Raw genomic sequence first — 26,364 nt, forward strand, 5'->3', positions numbered from 1 at the left:
GATTACTGAAACCTATTGGCAGCTCTATCGACCAACTAGATCTAGATCCATGAGTGATGAAGAGTTATCAAAAAGGTATCCCCTCTATATTCTTTATCAATCCATTATAAAAATACTCTCATTACAGTGATCAACTTGAGACTTGGGGGTGAGTAGGTACTGGAGCAGATAGTTTATGCTGGATACTAGATTCCCTGAGTCCATCGCCATTCAGATGAGTTTGTGTTTCTCGTTGCCCCCATTACCCCTCCCCACCAACTGTTTGATAGTTCATACCTTGCTTGCCTTCCTTTTTTTTTTGAGGCAGTTGGGGTTATATGACTTGCCCAGGGTCACACAGCTATTAACTGTCTGAGGTCAGATTTGAACTCAGGTCCTCCCAACTCCAGGGCTGGTACTCTATTCACTGCATCATCTAACAGCTTTCATTCTTTCTTTTCTCTCCCCAAAAGCTTCTTTCTTTATCTGGTTGCCCACAGTCTCCATAATGATGATGATGATGATGAAAATAATAAAATAATAGCCTTAAGAATAGCAACAATAATAATACCTTAAGAGAATGTATAGCATCTTACACAAAATTGGTGTTCAATAAATATTTGTGGATTAACTATTTGTATGGTATTTTTAACTTTTCAGGGTGCTTTCTCATATACATATACATTATATATATATATATATATGTTTGTAACATGGTATAGTATAAAGTTCTTTGGATGTTGTATGAGGAAATCTGTGGTTTCTAAAAAATTACTTTTATTTATTTCATTAAATATTTCACAATTACATGTAAAAATTTTTAACACTCATTTAAAAAATTTTGAGTTCTAAATTCTCTCTTTCTTTACTCCTCCCCCATCTTTGACAAGGGAAGTAATTTGATATCAATCATACATGTGAAGTTATTCAAAACATATTTCCATATTAGCCATGTTGCTAAAGAAAACACAAACAAAATAAAACCATAAAAATAAAAGAAAGTTTCAAAAAGTATGCTTCACTCCAAATTCAGAGATTATCAGGTCTCTTTCTGGAAGTGGATAGCATCTTTCATCATGAGTTCTTTGGAACTGTCTTAGATCATTGTCTTGATCAGAGTAGAGTCTTTCTTTTTTTTCTTTTTTTTTGTAGGGCAATGAGGGTTAAGTGACATGCCCAAGGTCACACAGCTAGTAAGTGTCAAGTATCTGAGGCTGAATTTGAACTCAGGTCCTCCTGAATCCAAGGCCAGTGCTTTATCCACTGTGCTACCTAGCTGCTCCAGAGTAGAGTCTTTCACAGTTGATCATCCTTGCAATATTGCTGCTACTGTTGTACAATGTTCTCCTGGTTCTGCTTACTTAACTTTGCATGAATTCATATAAATCTTCCCAGGTTTTTCTGAAACCATCCTGCTCATCATTTCTTTCCTTTTTTTAATTACTTCTTATAGCATAGTAGTATTCCATTACAATTATATACCACAATTTGTTCAGCCATTCCCTAATTGATGGACACATCTCGATTTCCAATTCTTTGCCACCATGAAAAGTGCTGCCATAAATATTTTTGTATAAGTAGGTCCTTTTCTTTTTTTTTGGATCTCTTTGGGAAATAGACCCTGTAGTGGTATTGCTGGGTTAAAGGGTATGCACAGTTTTATGGCCCTTTGGGCATAGTTCCAAGTTGTTCTCCAGAATGGTTGGACTAATTCACAATTTCACCGTCATCGGTGTCCCAATTTTTCCACATTCCCTCCAGCATTTGTCATTTTCCTTTTGTCTCATATTAGCCAACCTCATAGTTATGAAGTAGTATCTCAGAGTTGTTTTAATTGGGATTTCTCTAATCAGTAATGATTTAGAGCATTTTTTTCATGTGACTATTGATAGCTTTGATTTTTTCTTCTGCAAACTGCCTATTCATGTCCTTTGACCATTTACCAACTGGGGAATGGCTCTTAATTTTTATAAATTGGCTCAGTTCCCTATATATTTGAGAAATGAGGCCTTTATAAGAGAAATTTGCTGTTAATTTCCACCCAGTTTCCTGTTTTCCTTCTAATTTTGGCTGCACTAGTTTTGTTTGTACAAAAGCTTTTTAAATTTCATGTAATCAAAATTATATATTTTACTTCCTGGGAGATCTGTGTATTTAATGACATTTTAAAGTAAGCATCTATTAAATGCCTACTATGTGCCAGGCACTTTGCTAAAAGCTTTATAAATATTACATTTGATCCCCACAACAAATTTGGGAGGAGGATACTGTGTCCACTTTATAGTTCAGGAAACCGAGGCAGACAGCGATGAAGTGATTTGTCCAGGGTCTCAGGCCAGATTGAACTAAGTTCTTCTTGACTCCTAGCCCAGTGCTTTATCCACTGGGACACCTGGCTGAGTCAGGGTTTGATTCCTCACACAAAGACTTATTTGCGGGGCAGCTAGATGGTGCAGTGGATAGAGCACTGGCCCTGGAGCCAGGAGGACCTGAGTTCAAATTTGACCACAGACACTTAACAGTTACTGGCTGTGTGGCCCTGGTCAAGTCACTTAACCCCAATTGGCTCACCAAAAAAAAAAAAAAAGACTTATTTTCAGTGTGATGCCGGGCAAGTTTTTTCCAAATGTGTTGTCTCCCCTATTTGAATGAGAGCCAGGACTGTCTTACTGGTCTATGTGTATCCCTGGTACTCAGCATAGTGCTTTGCACATAGCAAAACCTTAATAAATTTTTTATTCATTCATTCATTCATTATCTACAAAATGGGGATAATACTAGCAATCCCAATTTCATAGGGATTGCTGTGAGGATAGTTCTTGAAGTCCTGTGGAAATGTGAGTTGTTATTTAGATCCATTGTATCATCTGATTTCACAACTCTCTTAGGTCTTAGTCAGCCAACAGGGAGTTATTTTTCTAAATAAGTTTCTACTGATGTTTCTCCAATTAACCCTCCCTTCCACCTCTTGGAAAGCCAACTCATATAACAAAGAGTATTTTTAAAAGACAACTAAAAGAAAAAGAAGAGGAGTAAATTAGCCCAACTGATCAATGCATCAAAAAAGGATTTATTAAGTGTTTATTATGTGCTATGCACCGATGCAGAGAAAGGCAACAAACAGGCTCTGCCCCTCAAGGAACTCACATTTGAATGAGAGAGAAAGAATGTAAATAACTATGTACACATGCAAGATCCATACAGAGTAGATGAAGGTAATCTGAAAGAGGAAGGTAGGATTAGATCTTAAGAGAATTTAGGGGAACTCAGAGGGAGAAGTAAGGAGAAAGGCATTACAAGAATGAGGCATAGCTACTACAAAGGCATGGAGATGTGAGATGGCTTGTCTGGTTCAAGGAACTCAAGGGGGCTGGTATAGTTGGATTATAGAGGGTGTGGATTGAAGAGAGAAGTACAAAGGGGCTAGATTATGGAGAGCTTTAGCTGCCAAATAGAAAACTTTATATTTGTTCCTGAAGATAATAGGTAGCTGATGGAGTACATTGAGTGGAAGGGGTGGGGAGTGGTGACATGGTCAGATCTACACTTTAGAAAAATCACCTCAACAATAGAGAGGTATACCATTGGAATAGACAAAGACGCGAGGCAGGGAGACCTGTTAGGAGACTATTGTTGTAGTAGAGGCAAGAGTGATGAGGACCTGAATTAGGTTTGTGGATGTGTGAGTGGAAAGACGTGGTAAGAATAGAAATGAGATTCAACAATGTATTGACTACTTGAGGAGGGTTAAAGAATGAGGAGTGAAGGATGACAAGAGTGTTGTGAGGATGCTTGGGAGGTTGGTAACCTGGGGAATTCTGTGGGGAAAGATAATGAGTTCTGTTTTGGAAAAATTGAATTTAGGGTGCCTAAGGGACATCTAATTTGAGCTATCCAAAGAGGCTCAACAGAGAGTCTAGGGCTGAATATAAGGATCCGGGAATCATCTGCATAGAGACGATAATTGAATCCATGGGGGCCAATGATGAGATCACCAAGCAAGATAGTATTGAGCAAAAAGGGAAAGGGGAGGGGGCCGGGCCAGAGCCTTGGAGAGATGGCTAAGATGAGCCGGCAGGATGGGGATGAAGATCCAGCAAAAGAGACTGAGAGAGCAGTTGGGCCACTAGGAAAAGAACCACGAGAGCAGTGTCATAAAAACGCAGAGAAGAGAGAGGATCCAGAAGGAGACAAGGTCGGATGCTGCAGAGGATCTACAGAGGTCAGTGAGGCTAGAGATTGAGAAAAAGCTATTGGATCTGGCAATGAACAAATATTGGCAACTTTGGAGAGAGGAGTTTCAGTTGAATGGGGTCAGAAGCCAGATTGCAAGGGGTTTAGAAGAAAGTGAGACAACTGGAGACCCTGATTGTAGACTGCTTTCCCCATAGAGTTTAGTCCTGAAGGAAAGAGATGTATAGGATGGTCATTGGATCAAGTGATGATTTGAAAATATGGGAAGATAGCTAGATGGCACAGTGGATAGATCGCTGGGCCTGGAGACAGGAGGACATGATTTCATATTTGGCCTCAAGTCACTTAACCCTGTTTGCCTCAGTTTCCTCATCAGGAAAAAGAGCTGGAGAAGGAAATGGCAAACCACTCCAATATCTTTGCAAAGAAAACCCCAATTGGGGTCACAAAGAGCCAGACACGACTGAAAGGACTGAACAAGAGCAACAAACAAAAGAGGCAAATGAAGACCAGGGAGGAGAAATGATTTGTTCCAAGTCATTGAGTTTATGGTCAGGCTGACTAGTATATCCTACTGGTAGCTCAGACTGTCTTCTCGAATCAAGTTGATGAAAGTGGTTATTTTTTTTTTTTTTACAACAGGTATCTTCTTTGAATTAGAAAAAAATAAATTTAATGATATTTGATCCTTGAGATTCAGTTAGAGAGACGTGTTATTGTACTGACTAGGGACTACAGTTTGGGGGCTATGCTGATCAATTAGCAAGTAAATATTGATTTTTTACTAAGCATTCCAAATTCGGCTGGTCTCAAGTTGTGTGATCCAGGTGGGAAATGTAATAGGTGGTCCAAGAAAAGAGAGACCAGTATGAACTGGGGTAGTTAGAGAAGGCTTCAAGCATAAGGTGGTATATAAGTTGACTTTTGAAGGATGATGAGGATTTGAATAGAACAGAAGGGAGGAAAAATAGGATTGAAAGCACAGAGGTGGAAATGACCACATTGGTTTGGAGGAGAGGTTGGGAGGTCATACTGTTGATACACATTTTTTTTTCTCACAACAATCCTATGACATCTGTAGTGTATTGTTTATTCTCATTTTACAGATGAAGAAACTGAGGCTCAGAGAGGTTGGATGACTAGTGCATGGTCACCCGACTAATTGATTTTTATCTCAGATCCTAGAATCTTAGACTTTGAGCCAGAAGGGACAAGCCATCCAGTTCAATTTTCTTATTTTACAAATGAGGAAACTAAGGCACAGAGACATTAGATGACTTGTCCAGGATCACATAGCTAATAAGTATCTGAGGCAGTGTTTGATCTTAGGTCTTCTTGATTCCTAGTTAAGTGCTTCTCTGCATTATGCAGCTGCCTCTTTAAAAAAAAGCTGGAAAAGATTTGGGGAGTCCTACCTTCAAGTCCTACCTTCTTATTTTAGATGAGGAAACTGAGGCTGACAAAGTTTGAGTGACTTGTCCAGGGCCACACACCTAGTAAGTGTCGGAGGCATGGTTTGAGGTAACATCTTCCTGATTCCAAGCCCAACAACCATCTAGCCAGCTTCCGTTGAAGCTTCAAACTCAGGTCTCCCGACTCTAAGTCCCTATGCATTTTTTTCCCCATTGAATTATTGAGAGCCTCGAGGAATTTGTATTTGATGAGGTAGGAAAGGGAGCTGTTGTAGTTTTTGAGCAAGGGGGGTGGTGGTGTGAGGACACAGCAGTTTTAGGAAGATTGCTTTGGCAGCGGTATGCAGAAAGGATTGCTGGGGGGAAGGGGAGGGAGTCGGGGAGACCAGTTGGCAGCCATTATTGTAATCCAGGTGTGAAATGATGAAAGAATATCCTATAGTGGTATGAAAAATGGAAACACAGAAAATGTGTTTGGGGGCTTGAGGTTGGATGGAGAGATTAGTTTATAGCAAGACAAGAGTTCTTCATGAGCTAGTGTGATGGCAAGCTCACCGATGTTTAAAAGATGTCGGGAAGGGGCAGCTAGATGGCGCAGTGGTTAAAGCATTGGCCCTGGATTCAGGAGTACCTGAGTTCAAATCTGGCCTCAGACACTTAACACTTACTAGCTGTGTGACCCTGGACAAGTCACTTAACCCCCATTGCCTCACTTAAAAAAAAAAAAGAAAAAAAAAAAGAAAAGATGTCGGGAAAATGAGGAGTGGGGTGCTTATGCCCCTGGGCTCCATATCCTTGTTGGCTCATCTTTGTCTGTTTCACCTTCTGTCCTCTCTACACCCTTTCCCCCCACACCCCTCAGGTCTGAGCTTGCTCAGCAGTGGCGTATGGGCTCTTGACACTGTGGAAAGCTGTGGTTATACCTCTGGCCCCTGCCTTCAAGTATTCACGATGCCTTGGACCCTTCTGGTCCCTGCTAAGCCCTCAGATACTCCAGCTGCTCATATCTTAGAACTGTTCCTTTTCTTACTGTCCATCTAGTCATTGCTGACCTCAGGGGCCCAGAGCCTCTTTGACCTTCCTTCATCTCTCACCTCCTTCCCCACCATTGCCTCTGCTGTAAGTGGGATGTCAGCAACACTATGGCCTCAGACCAGGAGCTGCTGTTTCTGCTGCCTCTTCCTGTCGCCGCCACCAAGCTAAATATAACCTGACACTACACAGCCAGCCCTGAGCCGGAGACAGCATCTTTTGCTGGGGGCGGACAGGGACCTGGGTTGAGCCCCTGCTCTCCAGCCTCAGCCTGGCTCTAGTATTGTCCCCAGGATAGTGTCTTCTATCTAGCAGGGACCAGAGAGGGACAAGGGGTGAGAAAAGTGCTCTTCCTTGGGTCAGCTACCAGCAGGGGTAATATCTCCTTCTATTTATATAGCAGCTGATGTTTCCCCAAGTATTTTCCTAGCCTTTCTCTTATGAAATCTTTGCAATGAACCTGTGGGGTAGGTGGAGCAGGGATAATCTCCCTTTCCTTCCTCTTACAGATGAGGAAATTGCAGCCGGGAGAGAGGGGATAAGTAACTTGTCCAAGGTCACATAGCAAGTCAGTGTCAGAGCTGGAACTTGAACTCAGGTCTCCTGACTCTAAGTTCAGTGCTCTTCTATTACAGCATGTCACTTCCCCTGGGGGAAGTTCAGTTCAGCAAATATTTAAGACCTGAGTTTGCTACCTCGCTTTCCCCCCTTCCTCTTTTGACTTTCCTTCTCAAGGTCACAGGATACTTCTGCCCCTGAAAACCCTAGAATCCTTATTACCTCTGCCCTCCCCCTGGGTCTGAGAGGTGATGGAATACATACAGTGGAGCATTGCTTACCTAAGAGCTGTCCCTGGCTGGGCCAGGCCCAACTGATGGAGCAGGGCCCGGAGGCGCTGAAAGGGATTCAGGGTTTGGGGAAATGAGCAGCTGCGGGGTGGATGGCTGTGTGTGTGTTGGCATTAAATGAAAACGACAGATTATGTGCTGATGAATTAACACATAGTATTTGGGAGCCTGCAGCTCAGCCACTTTCTGCAACTGGATTGTGTTTGCCAACTCTTCCCGATTTCTCCTGCCTCCCCGCTTCTTTCTGCCCATCTCTCTTCTCTTTCTCGCCCCCTTCCTCCTTGTCCCCGCTCTCTTCCCTTACCTGCTTCTGTTCTCATCCTGTTCTTCCTTTCCCACTTTTGCTTAACCCGCGCCCTTAGAGCCAGGGGTAGGAATGTGTGCCTGAGGCAAGATTTGAAAATCTTATTTTCCGTGTCTGACTGTCCACCAGAGATTCTAAGCTTTCTCTGTGACACATGACACTTAAGATCACAAAATAAATACCTGTGTGCCGTGGAGACTGGGATTGTCTGGCATTAAAATATGTGTATGCACAAAATGGAGTGTTAAAGAAGCATACTTGGTCTTTCCCAACTCCCACCGAAAACCAAAAATAACCCACTTCAAGTCATGCCAGAGGCAGTTGCCTACCTTGCTGCCCTCTGGTTCCAAGTGATCTCTCCACCCCTTTCCCTACATTTAACCTTCATTGTTGCCCCCATCTCCATGTCCATCCCCATCTTCTTCCCTACCTCTTCGGTGGTTTGGGGAAAGAGCTTTAGACTGGGAGTCAGGAGACTGAGGTTCAGAGCAAACAGCATCGCAGGATTGAGAGCTGGAAAGGACTCTGAGGGATCATCTTGCCTAACTTCTTCTTCTTCTTCTTCTTCTTCTTCTTCTTCTTCTTCTTCTTCTTCTTCTTCTTCTTCTTCTTCTTCTTCTTCTTCTTTGGGCAGTGAGGGTTAAGTGACTTTCCCAGGGTCACAGAGCTAGTAAGTGTCAAGTGCCTGAATCCGGATTTGAACTCAGGTCCTCCTGAATCCAGGACAGGTGCTTTATCCACTGCACCACCTAACTACCCCCACCAACCCCCTTCTTTTGCAGATGATGAAACTGAGGCCTATAGATGTGAGGTGACTTGCCTAGGATCCCATAGATAATCGATTTGAACCTGCTGCTCACTTTACCTTTGGCTTGGGCAAATCACTTCTCTGGGTCTCAACTTCCCCCTTTATAAAAGTGGGCACCAGCAGGACTAATGGGCTCAGTGTTCTGTGGTCATCGAGGTTAATGGTCTCAGTGTCCAGAGGGCAGCGCATTAGCCACCCCACAGGCTTGGTGTGAGGAAAGCTCTTTGTAACCTGTTGAGTGAATTATTCTTGTGAGTTCAGATTATTCCTAACCTTTGTTACCATCCCATCTCCTTTCCTTTGCTTCTTCTTTTTCAAGTCTCTCACTCCAACTCTGGAGCCTGCCTTCTGAGAAAGGATGATGGCTTCAGCTACAGGGGCTGGGAGGGGGAAGGACAGATATAAGAGCACTTGGATCAAAGGAGTGACCACATTTATTGAGGCTGTGAATTTGTAACCAAGAAACCGTGGCCAGAAGGTTCCTAGCTGGGATGTGTGTGTCGAGGGGCCTGAGGAGAGGGAGGAGAGCTGGCTTCTGGAGCTGTGCCCTTTTGCACTTTCCGTTGAGAGCATGTTGGGTTTTCTGATGTTCAAACCCTGTCTGTCCCTTTGGTTTTTGAGAGAAAAGTTTTCTGGGTGTGAGGGGCTCTCGTGGCTCTTCCTTAAAAGTGGGTCAGGGGCAGCTAGATGGCGCAGTGGTAAAGCACCGGCCCTGGATTCAGGAGTACCTGAGTTCAAATCCGGCCTCAGACACTTGACACTTACTAGCTGTGTGACCCTGGGCAAGTCACTTAACCCTCATTGCCCCGCAAAAAACAACAACAACAAAAAGTGGGTCAGCTAGGTAGTATGGTAAACTTTATTGCTGCTGAGCCCAGGCCCTTGGATGCTTAGTCTTTTATTTAATTTACTACTCACCTCCTTACCCTGTGGTAGAGAGGAGATGGGCAAGAATGCCTAACATCCCCTGCTATGGGGCATCCCAGGAACCAGATCCTACAGGTAGCTCTTGGTCTGTGCTCAGCTGGCCACCAGAATGTCCCCTGGGATAGTTCTCCTCTGGTGACTGGGTTTGAGGACAGTTCTGTGGTAGCAGGGGGGCACATGGTCCCTGATCCTGTAATTATCCCTGCCTCATCCTGGGGTCTAATCCTGGCCCTTGTCTAGTGTCCATTCCTCATCCCTCTGTTCTCCCGAGAAGATCTCAAGATTGTTGGACGGAGGCTGCCATGAAGTGGTTCTTGGTGGTACTACAGCTCTGAGTTCTGGGGAGGTTCCAACCCAGGTGGCAGTGTGCCAGCTTAGTCTTTGCCAGGGCCTGATGCTCCTCTCCATTTACTGTGATCCCATACTCGACTCTGTTTCCTCCAGTTCCCAGGGGAGCCGGGCTGACTGGAGCCATATGGGGCTAGGGGATGTGAGGAAGAAAAGGAGTAAGAATAAAGGCCCCGGAGAGAGATGGGATAAAGGAGCTGGGGCTTAGGGCATTACTGTACCTTGCAACCTCATACACATTCACACACATAGTTAATTTAAATTTTTATTGCTATATATTTTTTTTTTAGTGAGGCAATGAGGGTTAAGTGACTTGCCCAGGGTCACACAGCTAGTAAGTGTTAAGTGTCTGAGGCCGGATTTGAACTCAGGTCATCCTGAATCCAGGGCCGGTGCTCTATCCACTGCGCCACCTAGCTGCCCCTGCTATATTTTTTACATCATCATTGTTTTCCAATATATTTCACTCCTCTCAGAGATCCATTCCTTGTAATAAAAAATTTAAAGAAAGAGAGGGAAAAAAATCTCACTTAAACTAACCAACATGTCAACCAAGTCCAATATGATATGCAGTGTTCCATACCCAAAGTTGTCCATGCCTGCAGTGACAGGGAGAAGGTACATTCTCATTTACCTTCTTTGGGGCGAAGCTTGGCCACGATAATTCTATGGCATTCAGTTTTGTTGTTCTTTTAATTGATGTTGTTGTAGTCATTGTGTATATTGTATTCTGGGTCCTGCTTGCTTCACTTTGTGTCGAGTCATAGAACTCTTCTCATTGCTTTTCTGTCTTTTTCATTCTCATAGTTTCTCCCATCATGGTAATATTCCATTATATTCAATGGACCACAGTTTGCTTAGCTATTCCCTCAATTGATGAGCATCTACTTTGCTCTTTGCTACTTTAAAAAATGCTGATATAAATATTTTGGTGTATATGGAAACTTTCTTTTTATTATTACTCTCCTTGGGGGAGGGTCTATGCTTAGCAATAGCCTTTCTAGTTCAAAGGATGTGGATTTTTAAAAATCACTTTCTTAACACAGTTCCAAGTACTTTGCTACCATATTTAATACCACTATAAATCATTATTTTCATCATTAGTACACGTTGTGGGTTTACCATTTTTCATATCTGGAATAACTTCCCTCTCATCTTCACTTCTTAGATTCCTTGACTTTTTTCAAGGCTCAGCTTGGGTGCTATCTTCTCCAGGAAGCCTTCTCTGATCCTCCTCATTGTTAGTGTTTGCTCCTTCCTCAATATTACTTGCATTATATTTAGATACAATGTGAGAGAGAGAGGCAGCATAGTTGGATAGAGAGCCAATTGGGAAATCTAGGGCTCATGTTCTGTCTATAACACCATAGTTGTATGACTACTGATAAATTGGAATTAGGATTAGCCCTTAAATAACTCTGAGACCTTAAATTATAGACAGGTTGCTGACCTGCATCGAGAGAGAGAGAGAGAGAGAGAGAGAGAGAGAGAGAGAGAGAGAGAGAGAGAGAGAGAGAGAGAGAGAGAGTGTTTCTGTGCCAGAAGTTGCCTATACTGATTGGAAATTTTAGAGTGACAGCTTTAGGATTAATGTAAGCCCCCAATTTTTTTTAAACAATTAGATCTGCTCCAAGGTATAATGGGATAATGGAAGTACTATATTCCTCACCACTGGAAGTCTTCAAACTTTTGGGGTTCCTATTCCAAGTCAAATGCAGAATGGATTATATCATCTATGGTATCCTTTCCAGTTTTGAGATTCTGTTCTTACCCAACTGGCCCCTGGACACTAAGCCTGTTACCCCGACTGAATCACAGGCACTGAATCCTTCCCCTTAACCGAACCCATCACTTCTGATGTCCCCTGGATCTTCAGCCCATAATCCTTATTGAATTCTTGTCACTGAGTTCATTATCCCTATTGACCCCCAGATACTTCCACTGACCTCGATGCCCTCAACTCATCACCTCCAGTGATGCCCCAATCAATGCCTCCTTGACACTAATGGACATCATCCCTGGTTAACCCTAGACTTTGGCCTCATTACCCCTACTGTCACTGGGACCCATCGCCCATCATCCCTGATGACTAGGGGACCCTTAGGCCCTCCCCACAAATGGCATGAAAATACTGGATCCACTTTCAATGGCCCAAAGACCCTGAGCCTATAATCCCCTTGTCCTCTGAGTCCTTGATAATATCTATAATATTTATAGCATGCTTTAAAGTGTGCAGGACGCTTTACACATATTATTTCATTGGATTCTCGCAGCAACCCTGTAAAGTAAATGGAATTATTATTCCTACTTGACAGATGAAGAAACTGAGGCTGTGAGAGATTAAGCGACTTTCCTAGGGTCACACAGCTAGTAAGTGTCTGAGTCAGGATTTGAACTTGGGTCTTCTGACTCCAGGTCCAGCAGTCTATCTACTATGTGACCTAGTTATATGCCTTTAGCCATTAACCCTCACTGACCTCTTCACACTGAATCTATTACCCTCACTGATCTTATTTAATAAATACATTGCTTCTACTGACACCCAAGACTATCAACCCTTTATCCTTATTGATCCATGGATACTAAATCCATCACCCTTAATGACCTCCCAGACCCTTAGGTTTTCACTGCCACCTCCCAAACCTGTCCCCGCCACAGCCACTGAATCGTCAGCCTGCACTCATTGAGTCCTTTATGTTGAGCCCATCATGCTCCCTGATTCCTAAATCCCTCTTGAGTCCTCAGCCCATTGTGTCTTGAGACACTGAGTCCATTACTCCCACTGACTTGCAGGCATTGAGTCCACCCTCAGTGATACTCCCTGAGACTTTTAGGTAATTCACCCAGATTCCCTGTCTTCCACCTCCCTCCATGCTCCCAGGCCCTGCCATTGGGCATAGTTGGAAGTCGTCTGCGATGCCCAGATCTTGGCTGTCCCCACGTCCCGCCCTTTGGTCTGGCAGGCATCCCTGCTGCTGCCCCCACTTCAGTCCCCAGGGGGGCTGTAGGCACGCCCCTCCCCCTCCCACCTGCCCTAGCTTCAACTCAGAGACGTTGTTTGCAGAACGGCCTGTCTTGTCTGGTTCACAGATGGGAGGGAGCTGACTGCAGGCACTGGCACAGCCCCAGGTAGGTCTTCACTGACCCATCGTAGGGGGTTGGAGGGTGGGGGGCATCTTGGAGAGGCTGGGCAGAAAGAAGAGAAAAAAGATGAGGACACCCCTTCTTTACCTCCCTTCCCCCTTTAGAGTAGCCGACTCTTCTTCATCCTAAGCTCTATCTCCCTCAGCCATCAGGCACTGTTCCAGCTCACATTTTTGGAATAACCAGGACTTTGGACACATTCAGGAAATATTTTCCTTCAAATAATTCAGTCAAACCAAGAGGGCTCGGGGCCCCTGGGATGTAGGGGTGGGAAAGGAGCAAGGCTGGTTAGGGATGGCGGCACATGTTTGGGGTCCCCTCCTGCCATGAGGTTTGGGCAGACCTGAGAGTGCCATGACTTTGGACTAGGGGCATCTGGGAGGGGAGTGTCACTTCTAGGCTTTGGGTTCTCCTATTAGAATTCCTGGGCTATGTGGGGTGCATAGGGTCTGGGTCCCTGGGATTGGGATGGGGAGACATGATTTTCCAGATAACCTATCAAAGAGGTCTCAGCTCCAGGCTTGAGGAATCTCTGAGACCAGGTTACTAGGGTAGTCAGAATCTGATTTCAAGGGTCTCTAGAACCTATGGGCTGGAGGTCCCCTGGGTCTCTGGCCATTCTGTTGGGCCACTGGCCAGGACCAGTCCCCACTCCAGCTGCTGCCGGCCACAGCCATATTTGGGCATAAACTCCAGGCAGACTGTCGGAGTTCCAGGCAGTCTCCTGGCCCAGCCCCCAGAGCCTCCCAACTGCACAGCTGTGCTTTAGGTCTAGTGTGGGGGTGTGTGTAAAAAACCAGGGGGTTTGGGACAGGAGAGACAGATAGAAGAAAGATTCATCCTGATCTATTACTCCTGGGGTGGCCTCGAAGGCCAGGGATAGGGTGAGTGGGAGGTTTTTTTTGGGGGGGGGATGTTACACTTAGCCAGCCACTCCTTTGGCCCATTCTCCTTATCTTTAGCATCCCTTCTCTGCTCTCCACTCTTCAACTTGGCTTCAATGGATCTCATTCCATAGGATTAACCCACAGCTGTCAGAAACCCCAATATGATTAGTGCCCCTCTCCCCCTCTATTTTTCTCCCTCCACCTTCAAAGGAGTAGGGTGGAGGAAACACTGCCCATTCCTAACTGGTTCCTTTGTACTCATCCTTAAGTGAACTCTTTTCCCATCAGCCTCAAGAGTCCTAAAGTAGAGAGACAACCTCGGGGGCCTAGTGAAACCAAGGCCTCTTATAGTCCCTGAACAGAGAGCTGCTTAGGATGCTCAGCCCTTCCCACGTGATTTTTTTTTAATTAATTTTTTTTTCCAATTTTCTTTCTTTTTCTTTTTCTTTTTTTTTTTGGCAGAGCAATGAGGGTTAAGTGACTTGCCCAGGGTCATACAGCTAGTGTCAAGTGTCTGAGGCCAGATTTGAACTCAGGTCCTCCTTAATCCAGGACTGGTGCTTTATCCACTGTACCACCTAGCTGCCCCTTTCCCATGTGATTCTTACCTCTACTTTTGTGATTTTGGAGCCAGACACTGAAGTAAGGGAGTGGGGTGCAGGGGGTGGGAGATAACATCAGGAAGTTGGAGGGGGATCTGAATATGGGGGAAAGGGTTCTGTACAAAAGTGGAGCCCAATGTCTACTGTCATCACTACTGTCCCTGCTACCGTCACTGTTAACACTACTTCCAGTCAGACTACCATTATCATCACAGTTGCAGTTATCTCCAATACCTTTGCTTTCATCAGTATTGAGCTCTTGTCCAGATATGACGTTACTGTTGGGAACACTTTGGGGCAAGGAGAATCCCCCCATCCATGTGGATCAGCAGCTCTTCTGCAATTGAAGGGTCTTACAGCATTGCCTGAAGCTTTGAGAGGGTTAGCAACTTGCACAGTGTCAGCTGCTTCATGTCAGAGGTGGGACTGTGAGGCCAGCCCTCTATTCACTATCCCAGAAGGCCCTTCAATGAGTTGTTACCAATTAATATTGACCTCCAGGGTGCATGATGCTCTACTAGGTACTACAAGGGAGGATCAGTGGGAGACACCAGATATGGGAATGTGATTATTCCTGACAAGCCCGATTAGTATAAAGTCAGGATAATGAAATGAGCCCTCTTGGGGGCATGGAATGTGGGGAGAGTTCTAGTTATGGTTGATAAATGTGAAGGGGTGAATAGTTTTCTCCCTTACCAACTTTAGTTTACCTGTTTCATGGGCTTCAGTGGCTGAACAGAGATATTGAACCTGAGACTGAGTGAAATATAGAGATGGATTGAGAGATCAATCAATCAATAAACAGGTATAAAGCACCTACTATGTGCCAGGTACTATGCTAAGTGCTAGGAATGCAAAAAGAGGCAAAAGCCTCTGTCCTCAAAAGAGACATATACAGATAACAGTAATGAAGACAAAGCGAGGGAGGAATTAGAAGAAAGAGACAGAGTAGTGGCCAAGAGACACACTGGACAGGAGAGAGATGGGCAGCAAAACAGATAAACTAAGAAGAAGGGCATTGGGCACATGGAGGTGAAGATACAGCAAAAGGAGGACATGAGCTGGGACCCTTTTGGCTTTGGGGCATTTCTCTTGCTCATCCTGATGCCTGACTCCACAGCACAGGGTGCTAGTGGTTGCTGGTTGCGGGGGAGGGGTTGATCATCCCTGCCCTTTGCAATGCCCTGGGTCTGCCCCTTAGGCAGCTGCTTCCTGTGCCTGGTGGACGTAGTTCCTGTGAAGAACGAGGATGGGGCTGTCATCATGTTCATCCTCAACTTTGAAGTGGTGATGGAGACAGAGTTGTCGGGGTCTCCGGCCCATGACACCAACCACCGTGGCCCTCCCACCAGTTGGCTGGCCCCAGGTAGGTGCTCATCTTCTCCGCTTATCTCCCTGGGCTGCGCTCACCCCCATTGCCTTCAGCATTTCCCACCCTGAAGATCACTGCAGGAAGGAAAAGGTGCTGGGGGGTGGGGAAGGTCAGCATTGGTGATTTGGTATAGAAGGTGATAGGAAATACAACCATGTGCCATTTGGTTCAGGCATGTTTCCTCGGAAGGGGCACTGGATAGGGAGTCAGAGGACTTGGTTGGAATTTTAGTTCTGCCATTTTCTACTTGTGTGACTTTAGGCAAGTCACTTAGCTCTTCTGGGCCTCACTTTCCTCATATACAAAATGAAAGGAGTTCAACTAGTTGAGCTCCTAAGCCCTTTCCTGCTTTAGATCCCTGGGTGCGAGGACAGTTGTCAGATGGACTTGGTAGAGTCAGGGTGAGGAATCTTTGCAGGAGATCTCTTTGCTGACTTGTGATGGACCAGCTAGTGAGCTCTCTTTACCTGGCTCTGTGTCTCTGTTTTCCTTGGAGGGTGCCCTCCTGGGATATTCTTTTCCTTGAAGACTCCTAAGAGCATCAGAACAGGAGCCAGGAGCCCTGGCTTCTAGACCCAATTTTGCCCCTGAATGACTGTGTGACTGTAGGCAAGTCATTTGACTCTATTGGAACTCTGCTTTCCCACCGAGGAAATGGGGACCACAAACAGGGATAATAACTTCTGTCTGTCTCACAAAGCGTGTTGTGATGATCAAGTGAGCTGCCTAATGGGAAAGTATTTGGGGAATTATTGTTTATTTTTAGGAGATCATCCAAATATTCAAAGGATTTGTGATTTCATTGGTTTAGGGAACAGCCATCATGTGAAATCTTTCTATTAAGGCAGATCACAATGGATCTGACTTAGTGGATGAATACTAGGGAATTATTGGAGTTCACATTATTTGACAGATTAAGTGACTCCGTCCAGGGCTATACAACTAGTAAGTGTCAGGAGGATAATTTGAACTCAGGACTTTCTGACTCCAAGTTCAGCACTGTCCACTCTGCTCTATTGAGTTTCTATTTATCATTGTGCTGGGATTATTCTTCCTCTTTTCAACCTTCTCCTCTCCCCTTGCTCTGCAGCTCTGAGTGCCTTGTCTTCCCCTTTGGGGGGTGGTAGGTGCCCTTGAATAAGGGTCAGATTAGATCATCTTTTAGGTATCTCCTAACTCCGAAATCCCATGGTTCAGTGAGTGGCCCGAGGCAGCAGCTGGGACCCTCTCTTCCTGGCTGGGGTTGCCTGTGAAGGAGGGCTTCTAAAGACATGGGTAGGACTCCTGGGGGTTATTGGAATACTGTGATTCTGACCATCTGCTTGTTTTATCCACCACAGGCCGTGGCCGGACCTTTCGATTGAAGCTTCCAGCCCTTCTAGCCCTGACGGCTAGGGAGCCATCCCTCCGGCCCGGTGGCCCGAGGGCTCCAGGGGCTGTTGTGGTGGATGTGGACTTGACCCCGGCACCTCCTAGCAGTGAGTCCCTGGCCCTAGATGAGGTGACATCTTCACTAGATAACCATGTGTCGGGACCTCCAGGCCTGGCTGAGGAGCGTCGGGCTCTGGTGGGGCCTGGCTCCCCTAGTAGCGTACCTCTAACACACTCCTCACCTCGGACGCGGAACCTCAACCCTGATGCCTCGGGTTCCAGTTGCAGTCTGGCCCGGACCCGCTCTCGTGAGAGCTGTGCCAGCGTCCGACGAGCATCTTCGGCCGACGACATCGAGGCCATGAGGGCTGGCACGATGCCCCCACCCCCCCGCCACGCCAGCACTGGTGAGGGGGCTGGCTGGGATACCAAAGGCTGGGGTGGGGGACCCATCTCTAGGCTGGGGAAACAGGCGAAGAGGGAGAGGGGCTAGGATAGTGACAAGGATGACCCGGGGCTCACTGCTGCTCAGGAGTAGAGAGCAGCAGGAAGTCTGGGAGCTCTGTGTATCTGTGGCCACAGATGGGGTTCCTGCCTCCCTTTGTCCAAACCCCTTCTCCATCTGTTGCCCATCCTCCCCCTCACTTCTTCCATTCCTGCTCTCCGGCCTCCTCGCTCCCTACAGATTCCCCTTCCATGCCAGGGAGATGGGAAATCCCATTAACCACTTACTTAATCCTGTTAAAGTGTCCATTCATCCCATTAAATGTCCATCCCATTACATTCTCCAATTCGAAGGACCTTTCCTGGCATTTGGATCTCTAGAACTTGAATCTGAGGGCCTCAGCACTTGTAGCCTCCTCCAGGCCCAGCTGCCACCTACTTTTCATCGAGTGGCCTGTTTTTTGGGTCCTTTATTCTGAACCCTTGACCTGAACTCCACACTCCTCTCTGACGGACTTATCCCTGGCTAGAGCAGGCTGCCCTGGGGACCCCTCTAACTTTCCATCCATAGAACTCTATAATTTTTCTGTACTCTCATGTTCCTGGTCCTTCATTTCCCATCCAGTGCCCTGGGCCCCGGCTATTGTCTTATCTCTGGATTTGTTCTGTTGCCCCATTGATCCAGTTCATCAATCCTTTAGATATACCTTATCCCACTCACATTCCTGACCTACAGGTCCCCTTTTTACTGCTATCCGCCTGTCCACGCATATTCCAAGTTAGCTGTTGCCCTCCCTCATGTGTCTCACCACCTAATTGTCCCACCATGTTGTTAATCATCCTTCTATAATCTGGATTCAATGGTCCTTCTGTGCTTCCAACTCAGCCGTTTTCCCGGGTTCCTGACCCAGCTGTCTCCCAGGCCCTTTCTGCCTGATCCCTTGACCACTCTCTTCCTTCCCCTGCCCAACCCAGGGGCCATGCATCCCCTACGCAGCAGTCTCCTGAACTCCACCTCAGACTCGGACCTCGTCCGTTACCGCACCATCAGCAAGATCCCTCAGATCACCCTGAATTTCGTGGACTTGAAGGGTGACCCTTTCCTGGCCTCACCTGCTAGCGACCGCGAGATCATTGCCCCAAAGATCAAGGAGAGGACCCATAACGTCACTGAGAAAGTCACCCAGGTAAGACTCATGTGCCGCTCTTGTCCTGCCTGAGTTCTCCTCCCTCTTTCTTGCTGAAGGGGCCTGTGCTCACCACTGAGGTAGGATTCCGACTCTGGGGAAGATGTGTGCCCACTGAGAGGCCTGGTTGATGGGAGAGAGATGAACACGTGCTAGAGAGTTGAGACCTGCGTTTCTAGAGAAGTCATGTCGAGGAGTGAAAGTTCTGGAGGAAAGGAGGCGGGGGCTTGGAATTTGTCACCTGAGACTGGTACATTAGGCCCGTTGGTAGGGATGGTCTGAGGTGAGAGGTCAGTCAGAGTTGGGAGAGGAAATGGCTTTAGGGGAATCATGAGAAAATCCAGTAGATTAGAGAGATTGTGAGGGGGACAGGGAAGGTTACATATCCAGGGTCTGGCAGAGGGGTGAAGTGATACAGGGACAGGAGACGATGACCTTGTAGACCTGATGGCCTGAAGAGTGGACAGAGATGGGAGTAGGAGAGGAACTAGGAGAGAAAAGCAGAATGCTGGGTAAGGCCCAGGTAGGCTGAAAAGATATGGGGAAGAGTCAGAATCCAGCCCCATCTTGGGGAGTGGGAGTAGAAGCAGAGACCTCAAAGACCTCAGCCTAGGGGAGCCTGCTATAATCAAGGTGGGGAAGGGCCTGACTCTCCCTGGCTAAAGGGAGGTGGCTGGTTGGTGGGGGGGAAGGCCCCAAGGGAATGGGGATGGGGCAGACTGTCTCTTTGGTGCCCCATCCTTGTGGGAAGGGAGGATAGGGAGCCAGAAGGCACGAGAGAGGCATGGGCCCCCTCAAAGATCAGCAGGAAGGGCTTAAAGCAGGGCTCCTTCCTAGCCCGTGGGCAATGCTAATACTGATTTCCTGGTTGGGTTCAGGCTCTGTAGTCTGACTTCCTGCCCATCTGTCCATCACCCACTTTCTATGTTGCTACAGTCTCTCCCCCCTCCACCCCCCTTTCTCCCCTTCCCATAACTCCTTCACGTCTAGGCCAGATGGGCCATTTCAGCGGAGGGGAGAGGGAGGGGATAAGAGGGCTGGAGCAGGAACAGAGGTGTCTGGGTGCCAATCCTTCCCAGCCTGGGATTAGGTGAGAAGTCCTGGGCAGCTCAGTGCTCCCTCCTCTTGCCTGTGGGTTCCCCAGACCCATACCCCGTTCCTTTACAGCTCTTTCTTCCCTCCTGGGCATAGAGGGCATCTGAGGCTGGAGCAGCTCTCTTCTCCATCGCTTGCCAGAGTCCCGGGTCCTCCTCCTGACCGGGCCTTTGGGTCTCAGCCAGGGACAGCCCCCTGTCTCCCCCTGTGGCCCTTTCCTTAGCACGGCCTTTCCCCTCCTCCTCCTTCAGTCTCACCTGGCTATTTCCACCCCCTCCTCCACTTCTTTTCCCAAATTCCGCACTCCCTTATATGTGTGTATCTGCGTACATTATTATTTTTATGGGCACTATTTGTCTGTGGGATGCACGCCCGGGTGTGTGCGAATGTGTGTGTGTCCATCTGCGTGTGTCACTGTGGGTGTCTCTGCCTCCTGCTCTATGCTCAGGCCGGACTGGGGAGGAGGGGGTGTAGGGGAGACCATTAATCTGCGGTGACAGGCCGGGCAGGCAGCTGGGGGGAGGGGAGAGGGCTGCAGGAGCATCTGCAGCAAGAGCAGCTCAGCCAGAGAGCTGGGGCCTTGGGGGGGAGGGAGGGGGTGGCTGCCAGGGCACATGGGGGCGGGAGGGGGCGGGTGTGAGGGGGAGCCCAACATAGCAGGGGGGAGGGGGGGAGAGACTGAGGGAGGGGAGGAGGAGCTGGAGCGGAGGCTCCATCTGCTGCTGTTGGGCGGGCAGCGGGCGGAGTGCAGAGCCCTGGCAGCTGAGCCGGCACTGGGGGGCTGGGGCTCGGCGGGCACCGGATGGCATGAGCGGGGCTGACCACTGTTGCCTGTGCCTGCTGCCAGGGTGAGCCAGCTGTGGGGGACAAAGCCCAGATCCCCCTTGCCCCTTGGATCCATGCCAGGGACAGCTCTTGGAGCCAGCCTGCCAGCCCCTGGTGCCCATCCCTTGCTGCCCCTCGCCCCACCTGACCCAGGGATTCCTGAGGTGCTGTAGGGGAGCAAGCCCAGGCCTTTGGACTGGTGGGCTGGGGGGGAATATAGAGCCCACCATGTCCACAGCCAGGAAGTTGAGTGGGGCAGGGGCAGAGGCCGGGGCTCTACTGCCCAGGCCCAGGAATGCCCGGGTGCGGCGTGCTGTGCGCATCTCCAGCCTCGTGGCCCAGGAGGTAGGTGACCCACACCTCTCCCTTCCCCTCCACTGATGGGCGCTGAGGCAGATCATTAGGGACGCATGGGGCCAAGGTGGGATAAGAGAGCAGAGAGACCAGTGATGGTCCCAGGGAAAAGAATCATGGTCCTGGGGAAACTGGATGATGTGATATGAGAGAATGGAAAAAATAGGATGTTTTTGAGGAGCATTAGTCTGACCCTCCTCTCTTTTGCATCCTTTGGCTGGGGTTGTAGGGTATTCCCCAACCCTCTCAATTCAGGGAATTCCCCCTGACACAGACCCCCTGCCCCCGGCCCACCATGATTACCAATCTTCCAAGATGGAAGGGAGTGTGAGGAGAAGGCCGTAAGAGGGAGAAGGATGGGCCTGTAGGTCTGGCATGGGGTCGCTTCTCTCTGCTTAGGCTCCTGGCTGGCACCAGAGTCCAGAGAGCTTGTAGGAAGAGCCTCTGGGCTCCTCCCCAGGAAGCCACCATCTTCTTACTCCTTCCCCCTGAGCCATGGATCTCCACAGAGTTTCTGACCAGGCATCTTTTGGCTCTTGTGGTCTAGGGATTGCAGAGATGGGGAAATACAGGGGCCAGAGAGATGGAAAGAGCTGGCTAAAAAGAGATGGAGATAGAGTCTCAGTAGCACCTCTCACAGCCCGGAGCCTGTCCAGCCCAGGACTGGAGCTCTTGCTTGGCTGTGTATGGGGAGGGTCTGATCCCACATGAGTCTTCTTGTCTCTTTCGTCTCTCTGCCTCAGGGATGTTTGAGCGGTTTCCTGTGCCCAGGGATTCTCATGGCTCTAACACAGAATGTTGATCAGTTGGAATGGGCTTTGAGAGTAGGAAGAGGACAAGGTATACATGTGATAGTGTCCTAGGGGAGTTGGGTATTAGGAAAATGGCTTAGGGAGGAATGGGGAGGTTGGAGGATGGGTCCTCTGTATCTGGGGGGGCCGGAAGGTCAGGTGAATGGGAAAGGGTCTTAACAGGGAAGTAATGGAGCCCCTGGGTTGATTAAGCCCAAGATACCCTCTCTAGTCATAATTTCACTACCTACAATAGCAGCAGCAGCCACCAGATCACCTCTGACCAGGGCAGGCCCTCAGTGACCTGTTGTTCAGACATCTGACCCTTTAGGGATAGCCAGGAAACCCAGCAGGAGCAGCTACTATACTGTAGGGAGGGGTTGATGACCTTGCCCTTCTCACACCCTTCAGTCCAAGTCGGGTTGGAGTGTGTGGGATGGAGAGATCCAAGACTGAATTGAAGGCCAGGACCCTAGCCAGCCTTGCACATGGCCTCAGACTTGAGAGATTGGATTTTGTATGGATCCCCTCCACATCAGTCTGTAGCTACTATCTCCAGGGATTCTGAATGGTGAAGACCCTGTACCTTGGGTCCCCAATTTGTCTGCTTCATGAACACTCTCTTGTAGGGGTGGAAGGGGGCAGCTTCCCTTCTCCACCTCCCCAGATCCCCTATCATGCAGAGCCCTGCACAGGGGCTGAGGTGACCAAACCAGTAAGGTCTGGTGGTCTGAGCCCTGTTCTGGGAGCCAGGTAGTCTGGAGTCTATTCTCCTGTCCACTGTTACCAAACACAAAGGCCGCAAACAAGCTGCCTCTTTCTTCAGTTTCCTGATCTATAAAAACAAGCAGGTTATACCTTTGGCAGCTGGGTGAAGCCCATGGACTCCTCAGAATCAGGTTTTTAAATGTGCAAAACAATATAGAGGATACCATGGAAAGTGTAATAAAATATGAGAGGAACCAATCATATTGAAATACAGTTATCAAAATATCTTGTTTTAAAAAAACAGGTTCATTGACCCCTTGAAATCTATCCTCAACCCCCTGGGCTAAACGTTTTCCAAAGTCCCTTCCAGCTCTTAATCTTTCACTGTTCTGGGATGGTCAAAGGGTGGTAGCAAGGCAGGAGGAGCCAGGATGGGCAATAGCGGTAAATAACACGGTGCATTTTTGTGCTAATTCATTGCTTTTCAATAGATCCTATTGTAGTCTCTTTACAACACTTTGACACTTTAGTGAGGTAGGTGAGGCAGCTGACCCTCTGGTCGTTTGACAGATGCAGAAGGTCTCGGGAAAGTGAAATGAATTGCCGTAGGTCACACATGCATAGGTGACTGATATCAGCCCCAAACCCAGGTTTCTTGGTCCAGGGATCTTTTCAACACATCCGGCTGTCTACTGCGTGGCTTGTGTGAACGTCTGTTTATACTATGGCGGCAGGGGTGAGAGTAATGGACGAGCTGGTGGGAATGACGTTGCCTGCAAGGTTGTGATTAAGGGCCATTGTGAATGAAGTCAAGGTGGAGAGGTTGGGGGCTCTTGTCGAGAGCTGTGTCCTCTGGTATCTCTGGTGGGAGGGCCAGGGGAGTCAATCACAGGAATCTCAATCTACGGGCCCACACTGACCCTTTGCTTTCTTCATTGCTTGCCACAGGAACCCTGGCCAAGTCTCCCTTATTCTATAAATTAGACGTTTTAACCTTTTGCATAAAAATTTTTGAAAATGGTATTAGAAAAAAATCCAAAGGGGACTGAAAATAAAGATGTACATTTTTTCCCATTCAAGTTCACAAACCTCTGGAAATCTATCGCCGGACTCCTTGGAGGTGTGTGGATCCCAGGTTAAGAGCCCTTTTGTGGTCTGATTGCCCTTAGATCTCATTTCACTGAGAACCTTCTTCTTTTGTATATCCTGGCCCCCTGACTTTGGGGCTTATGCTCTGTGGACAGGGCCAGGGTAGTTGAGAACATGAAGTCTGAGTGAAATGGGGAAGTCCATACCAGAGAATGCTTGGGTCTTCGAGTGCTTGTCTATATTCCCAGGACATTGTCTAGCAGTCCTAGGGATGCTGACATTTCTTCTCATGTCCTCTCAATCCTTTGTCCCCTTCCTGTTCCCCCTGCTCTCCCAACCCCCGCACAAGGGAGCCTGGCTTAGGCTAATAGCTACTCCCACAGCTGCGTTCTTTAGGCTGCTGGAAATATGGAAAAATGATGTTCTTTAATTAACTGGAGGAGACTGGGTACTCGGGATGCTGGGAAGGACCAAAGCCTGTTTCCCCACCTTTCCTTTTTAGGCAGTAGATTCAAGCTGGTTTGCCGGTTGGTATCTTAGGGTTCATATAAATAACTCTGCCCTAGATACATAGGACCATCTTCCTTCTTCTGTAGGTTCGCTACATTGCCCTCACCCCTAATTTGGGGAGGCTTCAGGGGTCCCGTGAGTGTGGAAAGGACCTAGCCTTCTGAGGCACAGTGCTGCCTTAGCTGTGTGGCCATGCCTTCTCCCCTCCCCCACTCCCTCATCTTCCTGCTGCCACCTATGAGGAGTGACCAGAGAAACTGAGGAACAAGGAGATGGGAACCAAGATAGATAGACAAAAAAATTTGTGGCTAGAGGGTAAACAGGGTACTCTGATGTCAGAATCTGGGATTGATTAAATCTTAGGTGAATCTGATATTAGGGACATTGTGGTATGTTAGAGAATTAGGGGAGATGTGTGGCTAAGTGGAGGGTGGGGCGAGGTTCATGGAGCCACCACTTTCGTAGTTTTGTGCTGTCTCCCTTTCCCAAGCCCCAGGGAGGTGAGGGAGAAGTGCAGCCTTGGTGTGGTCTGGGGGCAAGGCGTAGATGTCACTCTCATAGCCCTGTGGAGGTTTGCTTATTCTTTCTCAGTGGCTGTCCTAGGTTTCATTTCCCATCTCTTCCCCTGCCCCTCACCTTACACCTCCCTCTACTATACGAACTGTTCTCTGAATTTCCTCTCTGAAAACACAGAAATGTATGTTTGTGTGTACACAGAGTGTGTGTGTGTGTGTGTGTGTGTGTGTGTGTGTGTGTGTAGTTATGCCCCTGGACAGAAGACACACAGATGACTGACTGTTTCCTCAGGTACGTGCATAGGATTTATACTCACATATTCTCCCTGAGTGTATATAGGGACCATGGCTAATGGCTATAACTGTACCTTCATTTTCTCTGGATTGGGGCCAGTCTATGTTTGTGGCTTCACTTTCTTGGGTTAGCAGAGTGGGCTGGCTAATTGGGGTGACTGGGGAACTTAGATTCCTAGTTTGAAGGGGACCTAGCAGATACCAGCAGTATCTGATCTGACACAGGCCCCCAGTTTGGGACCTGACAAGACTGGACCTGATAGGATCCAAGCTAGTATTTGGTTCCAGAGGTATATTGTTCTTGCCACCCCATACAATAGAACTATAGAACTCTGGGATTACCCTGTAGCCAGAGACAGCTTGGTATAGTGGAAAGAGCATTGGATTTAGAGTCAGAGAGCCTGGGGCAAATTCTGGTTTGGGCACCTTTTGTGCCCTTATCCTAGCTACTTCCCCTTGCTGAGTGAGCCTCAGTTTCCTCATTTGTAAAATCGTATTTATACTTGAAGGTCTCTTCATGTGAACCTATGACTTTGAGATCTGGAGCCCTTGTGTCATTCCTGGGAGAAGTAGTCCTTGGGATACACTGAATGATGGGAGTTGTAGTTCTCACCCTCTATGGCATTAGAAGAACTAGGCTGGACTTTCTGACCTTCCTGCCCAGCTGGTGCCTGCCCGTTTCTACTGAATCTCCCTACTTGATACCCATTGCTGGAGGTCCTGGCCCTTGGGACTCCTCCAGTACTCCTGCCTCTGGGGCCCTGCTCCTTCACACCCACGTCTCTCTCTTTGCTGACCCTCTCCCAGGTCCTGTCCCTGGGTGCAGATGTGTTGCCTGAGTACAAGCTGCAGGCACCGAGGATTCACCGCTGGACCATTTTGCACTATAGTCCTTTCAAGGCTGTGTGGGACTGGCTCATTCTTCTGCTGGTCATCTACACTGCTGTTTTCACACCGTACTCAGCGGCCTTCCTGCTGAGTGAGGAAACCCCACCGGCCCCTGACTGTGGCTATGCCTGTCAGCCCTTGGCGGTGGTGGACCTCATCGTAGACATCATGTTCATTGTGGACATCCTCATCAACTTCCGAACCACCTATGTCAACGCCAATGAGGAGGTGGTCAGCCACCCTGGCCGAATCGCCGTCCACTACTTCAAGGGCTGGTTTCTCATCGACATGGTGGCAGCCATCCCCTTTGACCTACTCATCTTTGGCTCCGGCTCTGAGGAGGTGGGGACAGGGAGAGTGGGAGGGAGGGAGGGAGAGGAATGGAAGGATAGAGGGAGAAAAGGAGGAGAGAATTGGGCTATAAAGTGAGAGGCAT

General features: G+C 47.9%; 1 protein-coding gene across 3 annotated transcripts in view; it reads left to right on the plus strand.

Annotated features, from left to right (window-relative positions):
• The window catches only part of KCNH2 (potassium voltage-gated channel subfamily H member 2), a 58,374-nt gene that overhangs the window by 13,904 nt on the left and 18,106 nt on the right, over nucleotides 1–26,364 (plus strand). The window contains exons 3-6 of one of the 3 annotated variants that reach the window (XM_043968185.1): nucleotides 15,687–15,851; nucleotides 17,198–17,635; nucleotides 18,648–18,859; nucleotides 25,848–26,270. In XM_043968185.1, coding sequence (XP_043824120.1) covers nucleotides 15,687–15,851; nucleotides 17,198–17,635; nucleotides 18,648–18,859; nucleotides 25,848–26,270 — 1,238 coding nt within the window. Of the gene's footprint in view, nucleotides 1–15,686; nucleotides 15,852–17,197; nucleotides 17,636–18,647; nucleotides 18,860–20,831; nucleotides 21,125–25,847; nucleotides 26,271–26,364 lie in introns of those variants that run through there. The other 2 variants (XM_043968186.1, XM_043968187.1) reach the window with 2 other exon arrangements.

The sequence above is a fragment of the Dromiciops gliroides genome, chromosome 5 (genome assembly GCF_019393635.1).
Source record: "Dromiciops gliroides isolate mDroGli1 chromosome 5, mDroGli1.pri, whole genome shotgun sequence".
Taxonomy (NCBI): domain Eukaryota; kingdom Metazoa; phylum Chordata; class Mammalia; order Microbiotheria; family Microbiotheriidae; genus Dromiciops; species Dromiciops gliroides.